This window comes from Chelonoidis abingdonii, chromosome 1 (assembly GCF_003597395.2).
Source record: "Chelonoidis abingdonii isolate Lonesome George chromosome 1, CheloAbing_2.0, whole genome shotgun sequence".
NCBI lineage: Eukaryota > Metazoa > Chordata > Testudines > Testudinidae > Chelonoidis > Chelonoidis abingdonii.
The window spans coordinates 135896271-135914693 of record NC_133769.1 but is presented as its reverse complement, the minus strand read 5'-3'; the positions used below and the strand labels follow the sequence as shown (position 1 = coordinate 135914693).

Sequence of the window (18423 nt, the reverse complement as noted above, 5' to 3'; positions counted from 1 at the left end):
CTAATTCAGTAATGTTTAATTTTATTGAATTAAGTTTCTTAATTCTATCAGGTTTGTTTGGGATATGCCAAGATATTGTCACTCTGTCACCCTAGTCCTACAATTCCTTGCACTCTTATTGATTGTTATTTACATAATCACTGTACAGTGTTTTCACAACCATACCATATATGAAATGTACTCTTATCAGTTGACAGCCATTATTACCCAGAGGGCAGGTATTTGGATAATTACTGTTCAGTTTAGTTTTCTGGATAACCATACAATGACTATACACAGTAGAAAAATATGTTAGGAAGAGTGAGGGTCTGTTGAGAGTGTTGGAAGGAATTTGTGACCTGTTTGAAAAGAAGTACATATCTTTTAGCAGCTTGATAAGTTTTTGTAACTTAATTCTTTTCTCTCATTCAAAATTGAGATTTTTAATGGATAAAGTTGATAGTAATTATAACTTGTGTACTTCCTGTTAATTGTATCCTGGGTTTATTTCCTGTAAACACCATGGCCTTCTGCCTCTGAGTTCATTCAGCTCAGCATACCATATTTATTACCCTGAAAATAGGAAATAACATTCTCAGGTTATCACTGTGTTTATCCTCCTACAGAACCTGATCACCTGTATTTGTTTTCTTGAGTATCTGACATTGAACATTTCTGGACATTTTTCCCCCCTCCAGTGCTTTGTTTAACCGATCAGTTCCGCTGCGCCAGTGGCCAGTGCATTGGGAAAAACAAGAAATGTGATCACAACTTGGACTGCAGTGACAGCTCAGATGAGCAAGGATGCTGTAAGTGTAAAATCTGAGATCAGAGACATGGTTGCAGCAAGTGAAGATGGTTGTTTCACTCCTCAGTGAGTTAGGATTCGCTCTCAATATTAAAGCCACGTGCATTAATTTTAAGGTGGGTGTTCCTGCCTCACCTGTTGCCCAGTAATTAGTGCATGGGGATCATGGGAAGGTAATTGACATGTAGCTCTTTTTGGAGTGAAAAATCTATTATTCTGATAAGTCTCTCATATTCAAAACAGTTAAATTCTATCCCTTATATTTTAAACATTTTTTAGTTTTTTTGGCAATCTTGCTTAATAATATGTTTGTATGCGTGGATGGAAGCATTCTTCTGTACTATAAGAATCTCTTCAAAATGTCCTGAGGCTGTGGTAACCAATCTGCTCTGCTTCAGCCATAGAATTCACCAGAGGTATTTAAGAGCTCCTATCTCTGCACATAGAAATATGCTAAAAAGTTTCCTTTGTGCCTAAAGCTTACGTAATTCTCTGCTTGGTTTATAGTTGCAGATTATGGTTTATGGAATATAATATCCTTTGTGCCTGCCTGCCTTGAAAGGCTCCAGGTCCCTAGGAAAAAAAGCTACAGCCAAACAGAGTAGATTTTAGCCTTAAAGTTCACCTGCATCATTGTTATGTTGTTAGAAATTTTAAATGGGAAATCTCTTCACCTATTATAACCAATTGATGTACTGCACATGACAGACACAGTTAATGAATAAAAACACACAAATGTAAAGCCAGAATTGACCCCTAATTCTTTAGCTCCTGAATCTACTTCAGAGATAAGTGAGATCTTCCTTTGTTGGCAGTAATAGTAGGTGCCTTATCCTCCTCCCTTTGGGTCAGACACCACAAGGCACTATCACAAATGTGCACATAACAGCTTGTTACACTGACCTGAGCCCATTTCCTATCGTTAATGAGGGAGGAGGGAAGTTAGGTCAATGTATTCACTGGGATAAGGTTGTAGCAAGTTCTCTTCTGCTTCCAATGTGGACAGGTTCTTATTTTCTCATCTCTGTAGATTCATTAGATATGGGAGCCAAAGAGATTGGGTAAAGGGTTGGCACAGACTTCAGGGAACAAGGATATGTGGGTTGAAGAGTAGCCACTTAGTTACCGTGGAGATGGGTGTAATATAAGACCCTGAATAGAGTAGGTAAATGTTTTGATACCTGCTTGTCTTCCCAGATTCTCAAGGCATAGTCAGGTTGTTGTCCGTTGTTCTGAGAAATATCACTGCTTACAGTTCAGTGCCTTCAGGAATGGCATCCATGTCTGACTGCTGATGGGCTTGTAATAACAATTCAGGGTGGCACTGCCTTGCAGGGATGATACTTCTAGGACAGATGATCAGGTGTAGCTGTTACCATCAGTTGGAAGTGCACATGGGGCAGGTTAGGTGTCTTTGGAAATGCCACCAGACAGTTAATCATTGCTTCTGTGGTTCTCCTATTTAGCATCAGTGTATGCTAGGCCATGAATAATAAACCTCTAGACAGCAGAGGAGATGGAGTTAATGGTATTAATTTGAACACTGGCTTTTGCCCAAGGTTCCTATGCTACTTAGGTCAAATGTGAAAAGTAGCTGTCTTTAATTGCAGGTAAAAATGTCATCTGAGTGCCTAGTAGGCGTTTGTTCACACTGCATGTTTAATTAGAAGGCTGTTGTAAGTGGCTTGGAAGCTTAGTAGCATAGACTTCCAGTTTTTCTTTTGGGGACAGTGACATGAATGTTACAGAATCTGATTTCCCTCTCCTCATTTAGACACAACAGAGGAGCCAGCACCACAAGCCAGCAATACCATAGGTTCGATCATTGGAGTGATCCTCACCGTTTTTGTGGTTGGAGCAATGTACTTTATCTGCCAGAGGGTGCTGTGCCCACGCATGAAGGGGGATGGGGAAACAATGACTAATGACTATGTGGTGCATGGACCAGCTTCCGTACCACTTGGTTATGTGCCTCACCCAAGCTCTCTGTCAGGGTCTCTCCCAGGTGAGTAAGAAGATGTCTAAGCATTTTGAAACTACGTTGGTTTCCTTATCCTGCGTCTTAATGGCACTATATAGTTATAAGGCAAGCTCCTGTGCATGCTCACCAGCAAAGTAGGTGTTTGTACCAGATACATAATTCTGGGCACTTGCCCCTCGGAAGACAGGATTGAACCCTCTAAATTGTATTACTCAATTGTTGTTTGATGTCTAACAATGTCATCCACAAGCAGCAGAACTACCAGTAACTATATATACACATACCTAGGGATCACTTCTTTTACTACTGAATTCATCCTCTTCTGGGGCCAGTGTAATGACACCAGCAATTCTACACAGCACTGTAGGCTCAGGAAATAGAGAATTAAATCAATGAGAATTTAGACAGAAGATAGTCACTCATGTTGATTGAGAATCGCCCTGTCTTGGGGTCAAATGCCCTGTATTGTGTGCTTGTGGAGAATTCGATGGGATCTTTAATGACCAGGAGTAATTATAGCCTCATTTCTATAAACCCTCTTGAACAGCATTGTGCAAACATTAGCCAAAGTTGTAACCTTATCTATCCGATGAGATACGAAACTAAGGCTAGTTCACAAATGTGCTCTTAGTCTTAATTAATGTGCATGACTCCTGTATCTGTTTCTTTACAAATAATGAGCTTTCATTAGTCAGTGCCAAGTCTTTTTTAATAAAATCCATATTCTTGCTGCTTTATTCTGATCCAACTGTAACAAAAGAGGTGCCTGTAAATGCTTTTTGCAGGCCTGTTATGGCAATATATCAATGCATCAGCCCCTTTTGCCTTCCTGTGATAAGCTGCTTTTCATAAGAGGGAGCTTTGAGCAGAATTTTCGCTGTAGTCCAGAATGCATTCACATGCGTCTTCTGCCAGGCCTCCCTCCTAGTCTCCTTTCACTTTGTTGCAAAAACTCACTGTGTGGAAAAGAGAGAACAAAACCTCTTTCCTCTCGCACGCATGAGACAGGCAAAATCAGTTTAATGTTTTATTCTTGAGTATAGAGAGAGTACTGAAGTACCTTCTCTCTTAAACCTTTCAAAGCCATTCAAGTGAAAGGAATCCGTTTCTCTTTGCAGAAGCTTTCGTGCAGCCCCATGCCAGGTTCCTGAACTCAGTGGCTAGAATGTTAAGCCAGCATGTTTATCCCCTGAGTAACTTCATTTCGCTTTTCCATCAAGGAGACTAGGATTGTTTAATGCAGACAGCTTTTTTTTGTTGTTGTTGTTGTGTTTATAGTGCCTCTATCCTGTAGAGAGATTTTAGCCTTAACCCCCATCCCTTCTTCAGTTTTGCTTTAAAGATTTTAATATTGATAAACATAGTGTCTGTCGTCTTCTTTAGGAATGTCTCGTAAATCTGTGATCAGCTCCCTCAGCATTATGGCCGGAAGTAGCGGGCCTCCCTACGACAGAGCCCATGTCACGGGGGCATCCTCCAGTAGTTCTTCGAGTACCAAGGGCACTTACTTCCCTCCAGTAAGTCACACTTCTAGGTGGGGTATCTTTCAGTCCAGTAGCAGCATACATGTCTGGGATTAGCTGTTTGGCAAGGGCTTTGTTTTAGATTTCTAGTCTAGCAAATCTGTTTGGTTGAATATGGAGTGGGTGAATTGGAAGGAAATATGTGTGAACAGCATGCCGTCTTCCAAAGCTGCAGAGGAATGTCTTGCTAAACTAAAAAAGTTAATGGATTTGGTGCTGGTGAATGGTCTTGGTCTCATTGTCCTAGAGACTGTAAAAGCCCCAAACTGTAGAACAGGTACAGCACAGGCAGAGAACTTCTCCCCTTTGACCTCACTGAGGCACCTCCAACTTGGCATGCAGGGATCATCACTAAAGGGGAGTCTACTATCCACAGTCCTTGCAGGAGAACTAATTGCAGTGGTGGCTTTCATGCTATTAAACATGTTGTTGTTGTTGTTTATGTTAACATAGTGCCTAGGAGCTGCAGTCATGGACCAGGACCCCATTGCGTTAGTGGCTATACAAACACAAAACAAAAAGACAATGCCCAAAAGAGTTTACAGGCTAGATTCTAAGTCATCTTGCCTTCAGTAGCAACTAATACTGCCAACCTCTTTATCAAAACCCACAAAACAAGGTGATGATAAACTGAATTATCAGTGTGGGCTGAATTTGAACTGCTGACTGTGATGTCAGAGGCCTCATAACATACTCCCTCTAGTATGCTTATTTCATTACAGCTGAAATATCCTCTTTCCTCTAAGAGCCAGAATCTGTTCAGTCATATAAAGAACAAGGGGCAGCAAAATAACAATACTGGAAACAGCACAGTATCTGGTGACTGTGAGCTGGTTATGGCGGTTATCAGCCAGTTTGCCTAGGATAGCGGTGTGTGTACCTGATGACAATCTAGTATTGAATTGCCTGGTTTGGGTTTACTTTTCAGCATTAAGTGCTTCAAAATAGCAACAGTCGTCAGCTCCTTAGGCGGAAAGCTTAGTGATAGCCTAGATGGCAATGGGTACAAGCAAGGTACACAGGATGTTGAGATTATAGAGAGGAATTTACGCTGGAGAAGGGGCCATGGCTTTGTCTAGGTGCAGCACTGAGCTTTGCCTTAAGAAGAAAAAGTGTAAACTACAAACTAGTGTTTTATTTAACATTGGGTGGGAATATCATCATGGCTATATTTAATTTTTTCTTCCTCTTTAATTTTGTTGTGGCTGTTTAAAAAGATGCCTCTTCTTAATTTTTTTAGATTTTGAACCCTCCACCATCACCAGCTACCGAACGCTCACATTACACCATGGAATTTGGTTATTCTTCAAACAGTCCTTCCACTCATAGATCCTACAGGTAATTTATTAGTACAGTAGCCTCAATCTGGATCAAAGCCTCATTGTACTAACTGTTGTACAAACATAGAATAAAAGACCATCCTTGCTCTAGAGTTTTTACAATCTGAGGCCCTGATCCTGCAAACAGTTATGCAGATACTTAATTTTAATCACATGCATAGTTCCACACTGTCTCGCACATACCATCTGCAGAGCGACGTGCTATAGATGCAATTGTAGGTCCCTAAGCCATTTCAACCCCTCCAACCCCATGATGTTATGGCTATCATCCAGTTTACCTTTGAATCCATATTGCGGGGGCTGCGCTATGATGCGGTGGATGGTTTGGATGTTCTCAGCACAGTCATGTGACAGGGAATCTTTGTTAATCAAGTAGCCACGTCTTCCGTGGGTTGTTAAGTTGCAGGTCATTGTGGTCCAAAGTTTGCAAGGTGGGTCAAAACTGAGAGGGCGGCTTGTTGGGTCAATATCACTGTGTTTGTTTGGAATGATAGATGAAGTCCAGACACTTTGCCATTCCCTGGCTGGATCCAGAGACATGAGATGGTTACATGTGGTCCACAGTGGTTTTCGCGATTTCAGGTGGTGGTAGGATATGTTATCTATAACCTGTTGGATGGGAAGTTCTTGGTACTCTTTGGTGCATTTAAGTTCACATGCCGTGGCTGTATCTCGATGGATAGCTGAAGGTTCCACATATGCTAATACAGGAAGTCACAACAGAGGCTTTAGGAAATGACCATGGCTTCTCTCCACACTCGGGGATTTCATCGGTCTCCAGGATGTTAGTGAAAGGCTGCATCATCCATTTCCATTGCAGTGGATCCACGTTATACAAGAACACAGTATAGATACCCTCTTTTTCTTGCTGCTTCTCCCAGTTTTTTGGCTGCACTGGCTGTATCGATCTCCTTACTTCTGAATGGCCCAGACCACTGGGACAATGGCACGCCTGTGGACATCACCTGCTGATGCTGGACTTGTCTGCACTACTGTCTGTTGGCTGGCTGTTTTGAAGTCCACAAACATTTAGCAGCAATGGCATTGACTTTCACCTGTGGCCTAATAGCGTGTGTGGGATTTGTAGCCCGCAAGTGTTACAAACATGTTTGCTCCAGTGTGTGAAGTTTAGACCTTCTACACATTCAAGCCACCATTTCTGCCTTGCTGCAGCCTGTGACACCAGGAGGGCTTTTCCGGTTTTTGAATCTTTACGCTCATTATATTTGTGGAGGAGCTTGTGGCTCTTTGCAGTCCAGCCAGGCGTATACCTGTGTCCCCGGAGAATGTTGTTCTTTGTGGCAGAGATCAGGAGCGCAATAAAATGATCAGAAGTGGGGAATGCGGGAGATGGTGTTTTCCACAATCATAGTGAAATTGGCCCTGTCTGCTTTTTTAAAGTTCCAGCCTGGTGCTGGTTTTGAATAGAGAACTGGGATTTGAATTCCATTATGGGTCTATCCTGAGTGTTTAGGAAGTCATTCAGGATGATCCATGGCATGGGTGTTGTTGTTGGTGTGCCCTGTATCATCTTTAGAGATAAACGTCAGGTCAGGGCAATACTGAAACAGCTCAGTGGTTTGAGCATTGGCCTGCTAAACCCAGGGTTGTGAGTTCAATCTTGGAGGGGGCCAGTTAGGGATCTAGGGCAAAAATCAGTACTTGGTCAAGGTCCCTTCCAGTTCTAGGAGATAGGTATATCTCCTATTATTGGGGTTGTTCGTTTTTTTTTTCTGGATCTAGACTGTTCTCAGTGGTACCTGATGACAGAACAAGGAGTAATGGTCTCAAGTTGCAGTGGGGGAGACTTAGGTTGGATATTAGGACAAACTTTTTCACTCAAAGTGGTGAAACACTGGAATGGGTTACCTAAGGAGGTGGTGGAATCTCCTTCCTTAGAGATTTTTAAGGCCCAGCTTGACAAAGCCCTGGCTGGGATGATTTAGTTGGGGATTGGCCCTGCTTTGAGCAGGGTGTTGGACTAGATGACCTCCTGAGGTCCCTTCCAACGCTGATACTCAATGATTCTAATATCCTCTTCCCCATCATGCAGACTGGAAAGTGACCTGCTGTTTCGCATAAAAAAGGAGGCGTATATCATTTGCTGAAGTCTGGTTTGTCAGTTCTTCACCTGGAAGGTTGTTTGCAGCATAGCCTTATTGTGTGTAGTGACTGTTAAAGTTGCCCACAAATAAGCAGGGTCCTGCACGTTCTGCAGAGCTGGCTGAGGCATGGTGTACCAGGTTGTTTATACACATTAATGACGGTTAGCTTGCTGATGCGCGTGGAGATGGTAATTGTTCCTTTTTGCACTGTAGGTGGTGGAAGCACGTATTTGTTGATCTCCTGCTTGATGTAAATTGCCAAGCCCCATTTTGGGCGGTAATTGCTGGCTATGAGTTTATAGCCATGGATTTTGTAGCAACGAGTCTTTTCTTCCTTTGTGACATGGGTGAGAACATCGATGTTGGTCTTCGCCATTTTCTCCAGGAAATCATAATTGGACTGTGACATGCCTTCAGCATTTAGTTAGCAGTTCTTTACCCCAGGTCCGATCTGCCTGGTATGTTGGCCTTGAAAAGGTAGTCCCATTGAAGCATGTGCATAGGTGTCTGAAGGATTGGGGCCAAAAATTTTAAGACAGAATGCAACAAACATGTTAGCAGCATTCCTCTCAAATGTGTATCATTGAGGGACATCACTCAGCTTTTGTCCAAAGCTTATTTAAGTTTTGCATAAGCTTGGTGTCTCATTACTTTTATTACTGAAAATCATTTACACCAGAAAGATAACGAGAGAGCCATTCACTGTAGTACAATATCTTATGCTATTTTAAATTTCCTGCATGAATAATTTGTTTGGAACACAATGTATCATTTGGGCCTTGCCATCTTGAGAAAGATGACAGGCAAATCCTAGGAAAGGAAAAAGAAAGAAGAGTCTCTAATGTTGCATAGATAATGTGGATACATAGCTTAGCTAGGGCACAACATAATTATTTCTGAATCACAATGAGGTGTTTCCGATTTTCTTTACATGTACCTGTATTTAAATTTTTAAATCCTTTTTTTACCCCTTTTCCTATTTATTTTCTTTTGGGGGGAGGGCTAAAAGGGGATTTCACTGTTAAACTTTTACATATTTCCTTTTTTAAAGGCCTATTTCACTGTTTATAGGCTTGTAAGCTTTTGCCCACTGTTTTTATTTAATGTAATAATTCCCGAAGATGAATGTTTAGTCTCTTTGCTGTAATGATTTTGTTTTGTTTTATTTGGGTTTTTACCACAAATGAAAGAGAAGGAGCACCTTTCCAAGGCTATAGGACGTGCCCCCCACCCAACCCGAGACACAGAAGCAGCACTGGTCGACTACCAGAGGGAGTTTTTTTTGATAGAGATGCACAAGTTCTTCCTAATGGGCTTGTGGATAATGAAGTTATTGGGGCTCACAAATCATCTATTGTCCTTTAACAGAAGATATGGCCAGTGTTCTATGGAAGGTCATACTAGATGTTCATAGTGGTCCCTTCTGGCCTTATGAAAAGTCTATGAAAGGGACTGGCAGCTTAGAAAGAAAAGCAACATCAAAGCTTGGCACTGGCTTGGATAACTCTGATCATTGTTAGCTGATGTGACATTTGAATCTCATTAATGATACTGAGTGTGTAGTGCTGGGTTTGATATTTCTAGAACTCTCTCTCCCAGTCAAAAATAGATCCTATTGCTGCTTCTGGTCATCTGGTCTTTCCTCACATTCTGACATTGACCTAGAGCCGTGGTTCTCAACCAGGGGTATGAGTACCACTGGGGGGGCGCAAAGAGCTTCCAGCGAATACATCAACTCAGCTAGTTGCCTAGCTTTACAACAGACTACATGAAATGCACTAGCAAAGTCAGTACAAACTTAAATTTCAGGCAGACAAAATGAGAAATGAAGCAATTTTTCAGTAGTATTGTACTGTCACACTTTTTTGTATTTTTACGTCTGTTTTTAAGTGAGGTGAAACTTGGGAGTACGCAAGACCAATCAGACTCCTGAAAGGGGCACAATCATCTGGAAAGGTTGAGAACCACTGACCTAGTGGAATTGGAATTCCGATTTTGGGGCAGAGGCACTGGCAATAGTGGCTACTACAGCCTCAGTGTCTTAGGCAGTAGAAGTCGCTCTCCTCTATATGTTCATCTTGATTTTTCTCTTGCACCCCCCACAGAACTGCTTTCTGATAGCAGCACATGGGAACTGCATATACGTTAGCTGCTCAGGGAGATGTTTCTCCTGGCTGCATTAAAACAGTCACATGAGCTAGCTTTTCTGTCTGTGGACTCTGATCCAGTGCCAAATTAATCTGCAGAGGATACTGGAAACAGAACATCTCATAGACTCGTAGGTCAGAAGGGACCAATATGATCATCTAGTCTGACCTCCTGCACAAAGCAGGCCACAGAACCCTACCTATCCACTTTTATAACAACCCCTAACCCATGACTGAGTTATTGAAGTCCTCAAAATTGTGATTTGAAGACCTCAAGCTGCAGAGAATCCTCCTTGTGCCTCATTAGTAGCTAAGCTTAAATAATTCTTCTCCCTCCCTAACGTTTAATCTCCCCTGATATATCTTTATGAGCAAGCAATACCCCCGGCAACCCTTTCTTGGCTAGGATAAACAAAGCCCAAGTCTTTGAGTTCTTCCTTTCATAAGGAGAGTTTTCCATTTCTCGGTCATCCTAGTAGCCTCTCTGAACTGTTCCAGTGAATTCTCGCTCTTAAACTGGGACCCAGAAACTGCACACAATATCAGGTGGGGTCACAGCTCCTTATAATAACACGGTACTACATCTTACTTCTCCTGCTAAATACCCTTCACCTGCATGCATCCCTAAAACACATTTGTTTTAACGGCCATTATCGCAATTTGGCGCTCAATGCATCCTGCTATCAAAACCATTACCCCAGTCTTCTCCTCCTCTGTTGCTTCCAACTGATGCGTTCCCTGCTTATATTCTAAATTCTTTTTATCGCCCTAAGTGCTATGACCTTGCACTTTCACTATTATATTTCATTGCCCTATTTACTATTACTCGTATCCTAAGGTGCCATACCGTTAGTTATCCCAGTCTTCCTCCGTGTTAGCATACGCCCCAGCTTTGGTCTCCGCAAACTTTATAGCCACATTCCCGCTCTATGTGCCAAGGTCAGTAATAAAGGTTAGAATAGATTTGTGATCCAGAACCGATCCTTGGGACTTCCATAGTAACCTCCTTCCAGCTGACCAGTTCACCCTTCAGTACACCCCGGAGTCTCCCTTAACCCAGTTTCCCTTATCCATTTACAACTTTCCTACTCATCCCCATCTTTTCAATTTAAACTAACAGTCTCCCCATGTGGAACCGTGTTCAAATGCCTACTTGAAATTTGAGGGTTGTAAATTAGAAATCTACCCCATTGCCTTTGTCTATTCATCTGTCCCCTTCTCAAAGAAGGAGATCAGGTTGGTTTGACACGATCTACCTTTAGGAAATCCATGTTGCAATTCGTCCCAATTACCATTGACCTCAATGTCCTTAACTACTTTCTCCTTTAAAATTTTTTCCAAGACCTTACATACATCTATTCCACACACCGTTTTCCCCCAACCTCTAAAATTCCTCAAATGCCACCTGTTTTGTACCAGTTTGACCAGAGCTGAGGCTTCGTGATAGCTAATTAGTAGAGCTGGGCAACATATTTTAACTGGAATTTTTTTTACTGAGAAATACAGACTCAGGTCAACTGAAACATTTAACAAATTGATGATGATTTTGGCAAATTGTTTCAGTTGAAGAAAAAAATTAAGACATGTCAAAACTGTTTATTTTGACATTTCTGGAAAGAAACGTTTCAATTTTGTTGCCTAGATACACTAGGGGACTTAGACACCATTCACAAAAACAAGGAGCTGGTGGAGGGGAGACATGGGTTCCACTCCCTGCTCCAGAGCAGGGATTGGTACCTGGCTCTTCCATATCCCAGGTGATTGTCCTAACCACTAGGCTACTGGGTATAAGCTGGGGCGCCACCTCCTTGGTTTTCTGAATGGAACATTAAATCCCCTTGATAATGTAGTTTTGCGAGAAAAGTAAAGATCTCCAAAAGTGAAACAAATCATTTCTTTTGACATGAAATGAATTAATTTCCAACTTCTCCGTTTGTGAAAATTCTGAAAAATTTTGGGGTAGTTGTCCCCAAACAGGCGGAGTTGAGGTTTTGGGGTGGTTTTTTTGGCCTGTTTTGGAGCTGCCAGCACTATGACAAATCAAAGCTCTGCTAATGAGTATTCCCTTCATGAGGTAATATATCTGGCTTGTGTTCCATTATCTGAGTCTTTGGCTTATAGTTTCTCTTTAAGCGCTGACATCTGTCCTATGAATTCCCTTACATAGCTACAGACCATACAGCTACCGGCATTTTGCACCTCCCACCACTCCCTGCAGCACGGATGTTTGTGACAGCGACTACGCCCCCAGCCGGCGGGTCACGACAGCAGTGACTAAGGGCTACACCAGTGACTTGAACTATGATTCCGAGCCTGTGCCCCCTCCACCGACGCCAAGGAGCCAGTACCTCTCGGCGGAGGAGAACTATGAAAGCTGTCCGCCCTCCCCATACACAGAACGGAGCTATTCCCATCACCTTTACCCACCACCTCCGTCCCCCTGCACGGACTCCTCATGAGGGCCCCTCCACCCCCTTCCTTAACTGCCTCCACTACAAAAGTGTAAATACAAATTGTCCATACCAGGGAGGGGGGAGGGAGTATTGGAGAGGGAGGAGGCAGGATAGTGTACAGTTAAAAGTTATGAAATGGGGTGGGGAATACTGGAGATATTTGTACAGAAGAAAAAAGGATATTTATATATTTTCTTAAACAGCATCTGCTGCTTGTGCCATAAGAAGAAATTTTTGTATAAAAGAATAGAAATTTGTACAAAATTTTTATTTTTGCAAACGGAACAAAAAATCATGCCTTAATCCAGTGAAGTGACCGAGCACATGAGAAAATGGAAGGACTGGGACGCATCACTGTCCAGTGAGGCAAAATGTGGGGTTCATCAATACCAAAAAAGTTAAAAAAAAAAAAAAAAAAAAAAAAAAAAAAAGTCGTCCGTCTCAGAGCAGCATACCATAGATACTTGGAAGTAGCCAAATAACCTCTACATTAACTATGGAGGGCCAGCAATGAAAGTTAAACTTGAAGAAACAGTCAGGACAGATATTAACCATACACAAAGGGCTTTATTTTTTCTACAGGAGTACAGTAATCGTAGCAGTGAATATATGTTATGATATTTTATTATATATATGTGTGTACAAACATAATGAAATATTAGAATATATTGTCACACTTTTTAAAAATTAAAATGCATCTGCATTTTTTTTGCCTACATTTGCATCATGCCCCCCATTTTTAAACTTTCTCCGTTGCTGTAAGTTCAATAATTTTGTTGGGTACACTTTTAAAAATGTCTTCATTTTTTTTCATTTTCCACCCCTGCTTTTCCCCCAGAGCCATTTTGTTAAATCAGATTTCCTTGTTTAAAGTACTTCTTGAATTGAGTTAATGAAAATTCATCCTCTGTTTTTTATTAGCCTTGTCTTGCAGTGCCATGTTATGTTTTGGGTTTCTTTATTCAGCTAATGTCGTGGGATTCCATTTTGTACTAAGTCAGCCCAATTCTCATGTAATTGACAATGGTAATATACATATACCTGAATCATTTTAATCCCTTAAAAATTGTTTTGATTTAGTGCCCACAAAATGTCAAATATTTTTATACCACATATAATATAGACAACATATTTATAAACTATAAATTTAACCATAAATTGCTAGTTTTACTGTAAATGAATCCTGTATCCTTGCAATACTTTCAGCGTATAGTTAATATCACAGTATACAAATCATTTATATATATATTTATATTATTTGCTAGTAAGAAAGCATTTAAACATTGTCAAGGGGGGGACTGGGACACAATCTATAAGAAATGGAATTTTGATCATTAGAAATGTTTCCCCTGCTGTATTAACTGTTCATGCTGTGTTCGTGTTAGGTAAGCCGGTCTTCTCAGTATGATTTCTACATACCTCCTCTTTTGCGTGGCATGCATTTAATACTTTAGTATTAACCACTGTGAATGTCAAATTTTAAGATATTCTTAACCAAATCATTTTATATTAGCATCCTATATTTTATCTCCTTAGCTCCTTTGGCAATTAGAAAGGGATAGTATGCATTCATTTTAAAAACAGTTTGCATGAACTGAAGGGCAGCATATGATCTTCTTAACTCTTCCTGACTCCTGTGCAGTGTTTGAGTTCAACAGCCTGAACTAGCGGAGCTCACAATGGATCTGATCTTGGGATGTGTTACCAATCTGCTATTCCCATTGACTTTAAATGGAGTTCCAGGAGCCACTCCAAATATCAGATCCTAAATCTTACCTCTCCTCACAAAGGATACTGAGGGACTCCTGCATTGAAGTACTAGGGCTCAGCATTGGTGTAATAACTCTTCATAAGAGACAGAGGGGTTTACTGCTCTGTTACAGTCAGTTTCTACCAAGAGATGCAGGCTAAAAATATTCTAGTTTTAAATCCCATACTTTTTCATGAAGTTTTGAGTGATTCTTGCCGATGCTGCATTTCAGCTTGACTATTGGAGCCTCTCTCAGTTTCAGCTCTAAGGGAAACCATGAAGTTTGGAGTTCTCACTGCACCTTTCTAATAATTGAAGTATTTTAAAAAAATTCTAAATGATCCTCAGACGATTGGAATTGACCATGGGTCAGGTGCACTAACTTTTGCATAAATATTAACCCAGCTGATACCTTGAGCTTTATTCTAGGTACCTAGGAATTTTGGTAGCTATTCCTTTGGCTCTTCCTGTTGGTGAAGAAACTTGCTTGTGGTCTCCAGTAGGTTGGATATTGGAAGGTATTGTGAGCTATAAAGGGAAATCCAATCCACTTATATGAAGAGCGGGAGAGGGTGAGCAGAGGCTGGGGTGCAGATCAGAATTGAGACTTCTACATTGTTTACATTTTTAAATGTGCAGCATTCCGTGTGGGGTTCACATGTGGAAACTTGCACTAATGAACTCAGAAGAATATTGCATTGTTGTATCTCAGTCCGAGTGCTTGTTCTGCGATGTCAATGGTCTCTACTTGCAGAACGCTTCAGTGTGCCAATTTGTTTGTTTGAAAAACTCTGAGGTGGTTCAACTTAAGCTGTGGTATCCTCTTATGGGGAGAGTCAGACTGTCTTTTTACAAGGACTTTCTACAGATAATATATGCTTGTTTAAACTAGACTACTGGAGGGATTTGTTTTAGAAGAATTAGCTCTCTGTCTTTGGACGGTAATGCCCAGATTTTATACTCACACCCAGATACAACTCCACTGAGGTCAATAGCGGGGTGAGGTGGAGGGGAGAACATAAGGCACTGTGGAATTTGACCAAATATATTAGAACTGTGTATCTAATTGTGTGCAGCATGTACTTAAATAAGCTGCTGCTGCTTTTATTTTAATGATGGGAGGAAAACTATCAGATGATGAAGACCAGTTGGGGAGTTGAGCTCTTTTCCTGTTCTGATTTACCAAAGAATTTGGTGGGAAAGTTGAGACCTACATTTGCAATCATTTACATGAATCTAAAGTGGAAATCTTAAATTGATTTAAGATTAAGGAAGTTCCCATTAAGTAGATGTCCATGTACTTAACATCACCACAAAAACATCACCACAACTAGCATGCTTGTTGGAACATTCCTGATGGATAAGCCAAGGACTGATTTGACAGAGAGACTGAACAATCTCTCTCCTCCTTTCCCATCAAACCAGACCTGGCTTGTGCTGTCTCTATCCCACATAAGGAAGTATGCACTTTGCTACTTTGAAATTGACTGAGAAATGAAGTTTTAAGTCCACTGCACATTGGCTTCAAGTCAGCAAGGTACTTCAGTGCTGAAAGTTAAGCATGCACGTAAGTAGTGCCATTGACATGCATGCTTAAAATTAGGCACTCTTGAGTACCTTCCTGAATCAGAGCCATATACAGTGGGGCATTTTCCTCAAGTGCCCCAAGTGTAATTTATCCTGTCTATGCATCAGAATGTCTGTAGCTGAATATCTGCACATGGAAATAAATCCATCTTGTTGAATTGGAGGGAGAAGGGAAAGACATAGCTTTTTAAAAACCACATAGCCCATTTCAGTAAACATGAGTATAGGGTTCCCTAGGTGTACATTCTGGTCACTACACTTATATCTGTAGCTTTGCATGTTTGAATTACACAGTGATTCAAACAGAAATGTGGTTCTCCAGATGTGCACCCGCCATATCCTTTTGCACGTTAAAAGGAACATGCATGGGGTTTTTTTCATATTTTTAAAAGTCAGGAGATTTATATGCAAAGAACTACTTTGATGGAACATTTTAATTTTATTTTCTAAAGATAGCATTTAAAAATCTTAAAATTCTAGTTTCCATGAATCCAAAATTCAGCCAAGCTGCCTACTTACATACATATTAAAGCATTAAATGAAACTCGGTAATACAGAATTTGCAGTTGAACCAATTTATACCAAAGGATTAGATTTGCTGTGGGAACTGTAATTTACAATTTCGTGTGTTCTAAATCCCAAACACACAGAGCTTTGCTAATGTGAAGATGGCTGATCTATAGAGCCAATAATGTTCTTCTCCACTCCCAGCAATAATAGTTAATAATCCAGAAGGCTCACCCTGCCTCTCTGCGCAGAGGTAATAGCAGCTTGTAGTGTTGTCTCATATTACCTAGACTTTATTGCATCTACAAAACATACTGCAGAACATTTAGTACTATATCTACAAGAAACTGTAGGAAAAATATCCATTATGTGGTGTATTATCGTTAGTTTGATAATTAATGCATATTAGTAAGAATTTTCTATGTATTTTACAGCTACATGGAAATCAGTCTGTCAGATCTCACTTACTGCTAAATGAAAGTATACTTTTAAGCTGCTTGGTGCCAGCAGATATTACACTCTATTGCTGGCGCATGAAGGGAAATGGAGAATATCTCATGTCCTGCATTGTTGGGCTTTGGTGATTATCTGGTTTCCAAGTTGTACATTACCCCTACTTTTATGATGAATGCTTTCTGTTAGTGCCTCCATTGCATGAATTACACACCCAAACTGAGTTCTGCCTTATGACCTTTTTGCCCCCCTTCTTTGAATGTGTCCAATTTTTATTGAAAGGCAACTATCATATTTCCAGTTTTATCAGCTTGATAGACATTACCTGAATGAATTTTAAGTTTTCCTAAAATTCCTGGGTCAGTTTGTACCGTTCAAAAATTTCATTCTGAAAAGTAATCAGTTACTTTCCTTGTCACATTTGTCCCTAGTGTGAAGGTCACATGGTGTAGTTACGGGCAGAATCTCTGTTTTCTCCACACACCATGCAAAAGTAGCTGATTTTTTTCTGGTAGAAGCAAGAGGTAATCAGTAAATACGTTACTGATTATTGAATGCAAAAGTAATTGTTGTCCAAAGCAGCTCTTCTAACCCTGGAATTTTCTTGCTTTTGGAGGGATTTCACTTGAAATGTAAGCCTCAATTTATTTGCCATGTGGAGTATGCATAAAGAAAATTAATTAGGAATAGTTCTTGTAGCTCGTAAGTACAGGGCAGGCACACAATATTGCGACGTGTTTTTAAGCAGTAATGCTTCAAATGCTGTTGGAAATTGTAGAATGTTGGGCAAATTTTTGTAGTCATTTTTTAAATAAGGGAAGAAGACCTTGATGGACTCTGAATGATGCTAAAGCAAAATTAATTGGAGCTGGGAAATCCAGCTCCAAAGTTATATGCGGCACAACTGGCAAACTAGATTCCATCCAGAAATTATGTTAGTAAAGGACCCTGGTGGGATTGTTGAAGAACTGTCCTGCATCCTTCCCCATCTTTTAAATGAAGAAAAGCTGGGAAAGACTCACTAGGTCAGCTGTATCCTTAAGCCAAACAGTTAAGAGTCAAGAAGGGAAAACAGAAGTGTCTTTTCTGAAGAGGATACCACCAGGCTTAAGCTGAACTAGCCTCATTTGCAAGTGAAGGATCTGGTGCTGCTTTCAGATTTTTATCGTTTTATTTTTATTTGTTTTTATCCTTTTTTGTAAGCTTTAATCACTGTTTGTCATTGTCTTAAAACCAACTGGTGTCTCTTGTTCATCAACTTTGGTACGATGGTGCTTTGCAAGGATGTATTTATATTATAATGGCCAACATTTGGTCAGCCCTATCCACTCATTCACTAACTTTTTTTTTTTGTAAAATAAAGTGCTTTACTTTTAAGCTGTATATAAACCTTGTACAAAAATCCCTTTTCAATTATTACTATAAACTGAGTTGTAACAAATGAAATGTTGATTTTTATAATAAAACTGAGTGGAAAAAAATAGAGTGACTTCAGTTTTGTTCCATTCTATGGGAGAAGGGGAAGGAATGTGACAGCTGAAGTAGGTTTGGCCTCCAGTAAGTGTCAGAAGGTTGTTTAACTCTCTGATTATACAGGCCCAGATTTTGCAAATGCTAATGCATATGCTTAATTTAAAGCCCATAAAGGATTGCTTTGACATCAAGTCCTTCTACTGACTTCCACTGCAGTCAGTCTCCATCTCTCTCAGGTACCTGTTCTCCCTATCTCACCATAATATCGGATCACCTCACAGTGTTTAATGTGTATATCTTCACAGCTCCCCTGTGAG

The 18423-nt window shown here is 40.5% G+C and overlaps 1 protein-coding gene across 3 annotated transcripts in view; it reads left to right on the top strand.

Annotated features, from left to right (window-relative positions):
• LRP6 (LDL receptor related protein 6) overlaps positions 1–18120 on the top strand; it is a 189779-nt gene extending 171659 nt beyond the window's left edge. For all 3 annotated transcript variants that reach the window (XM_032803018.2, XM_032803017.2, XM_032803020.2), the window contains 5 exons: positions 678–788; positions 2562–2792; positions 4152–4285; positions 5532–5629; positions 12051–18120. In XM_032803018.2, the coding sequence (XP_032658909.1) occupies positions 678–788; positions 2562–2792; positions 4152–4285; positions 5532–5629; positions 12051–12342 (866 nt within the window). In that variant the 3' untranslated portion in view covers positions 12343–18120. The remainder of the gene's footprint in view (positions 1–677; positions 789–2561; positions 2793–4151; positions 4286–5531; positions 5630–12050) is intronic.
• Positions 18121–18423: the final 303 nt, after the last annotated feature.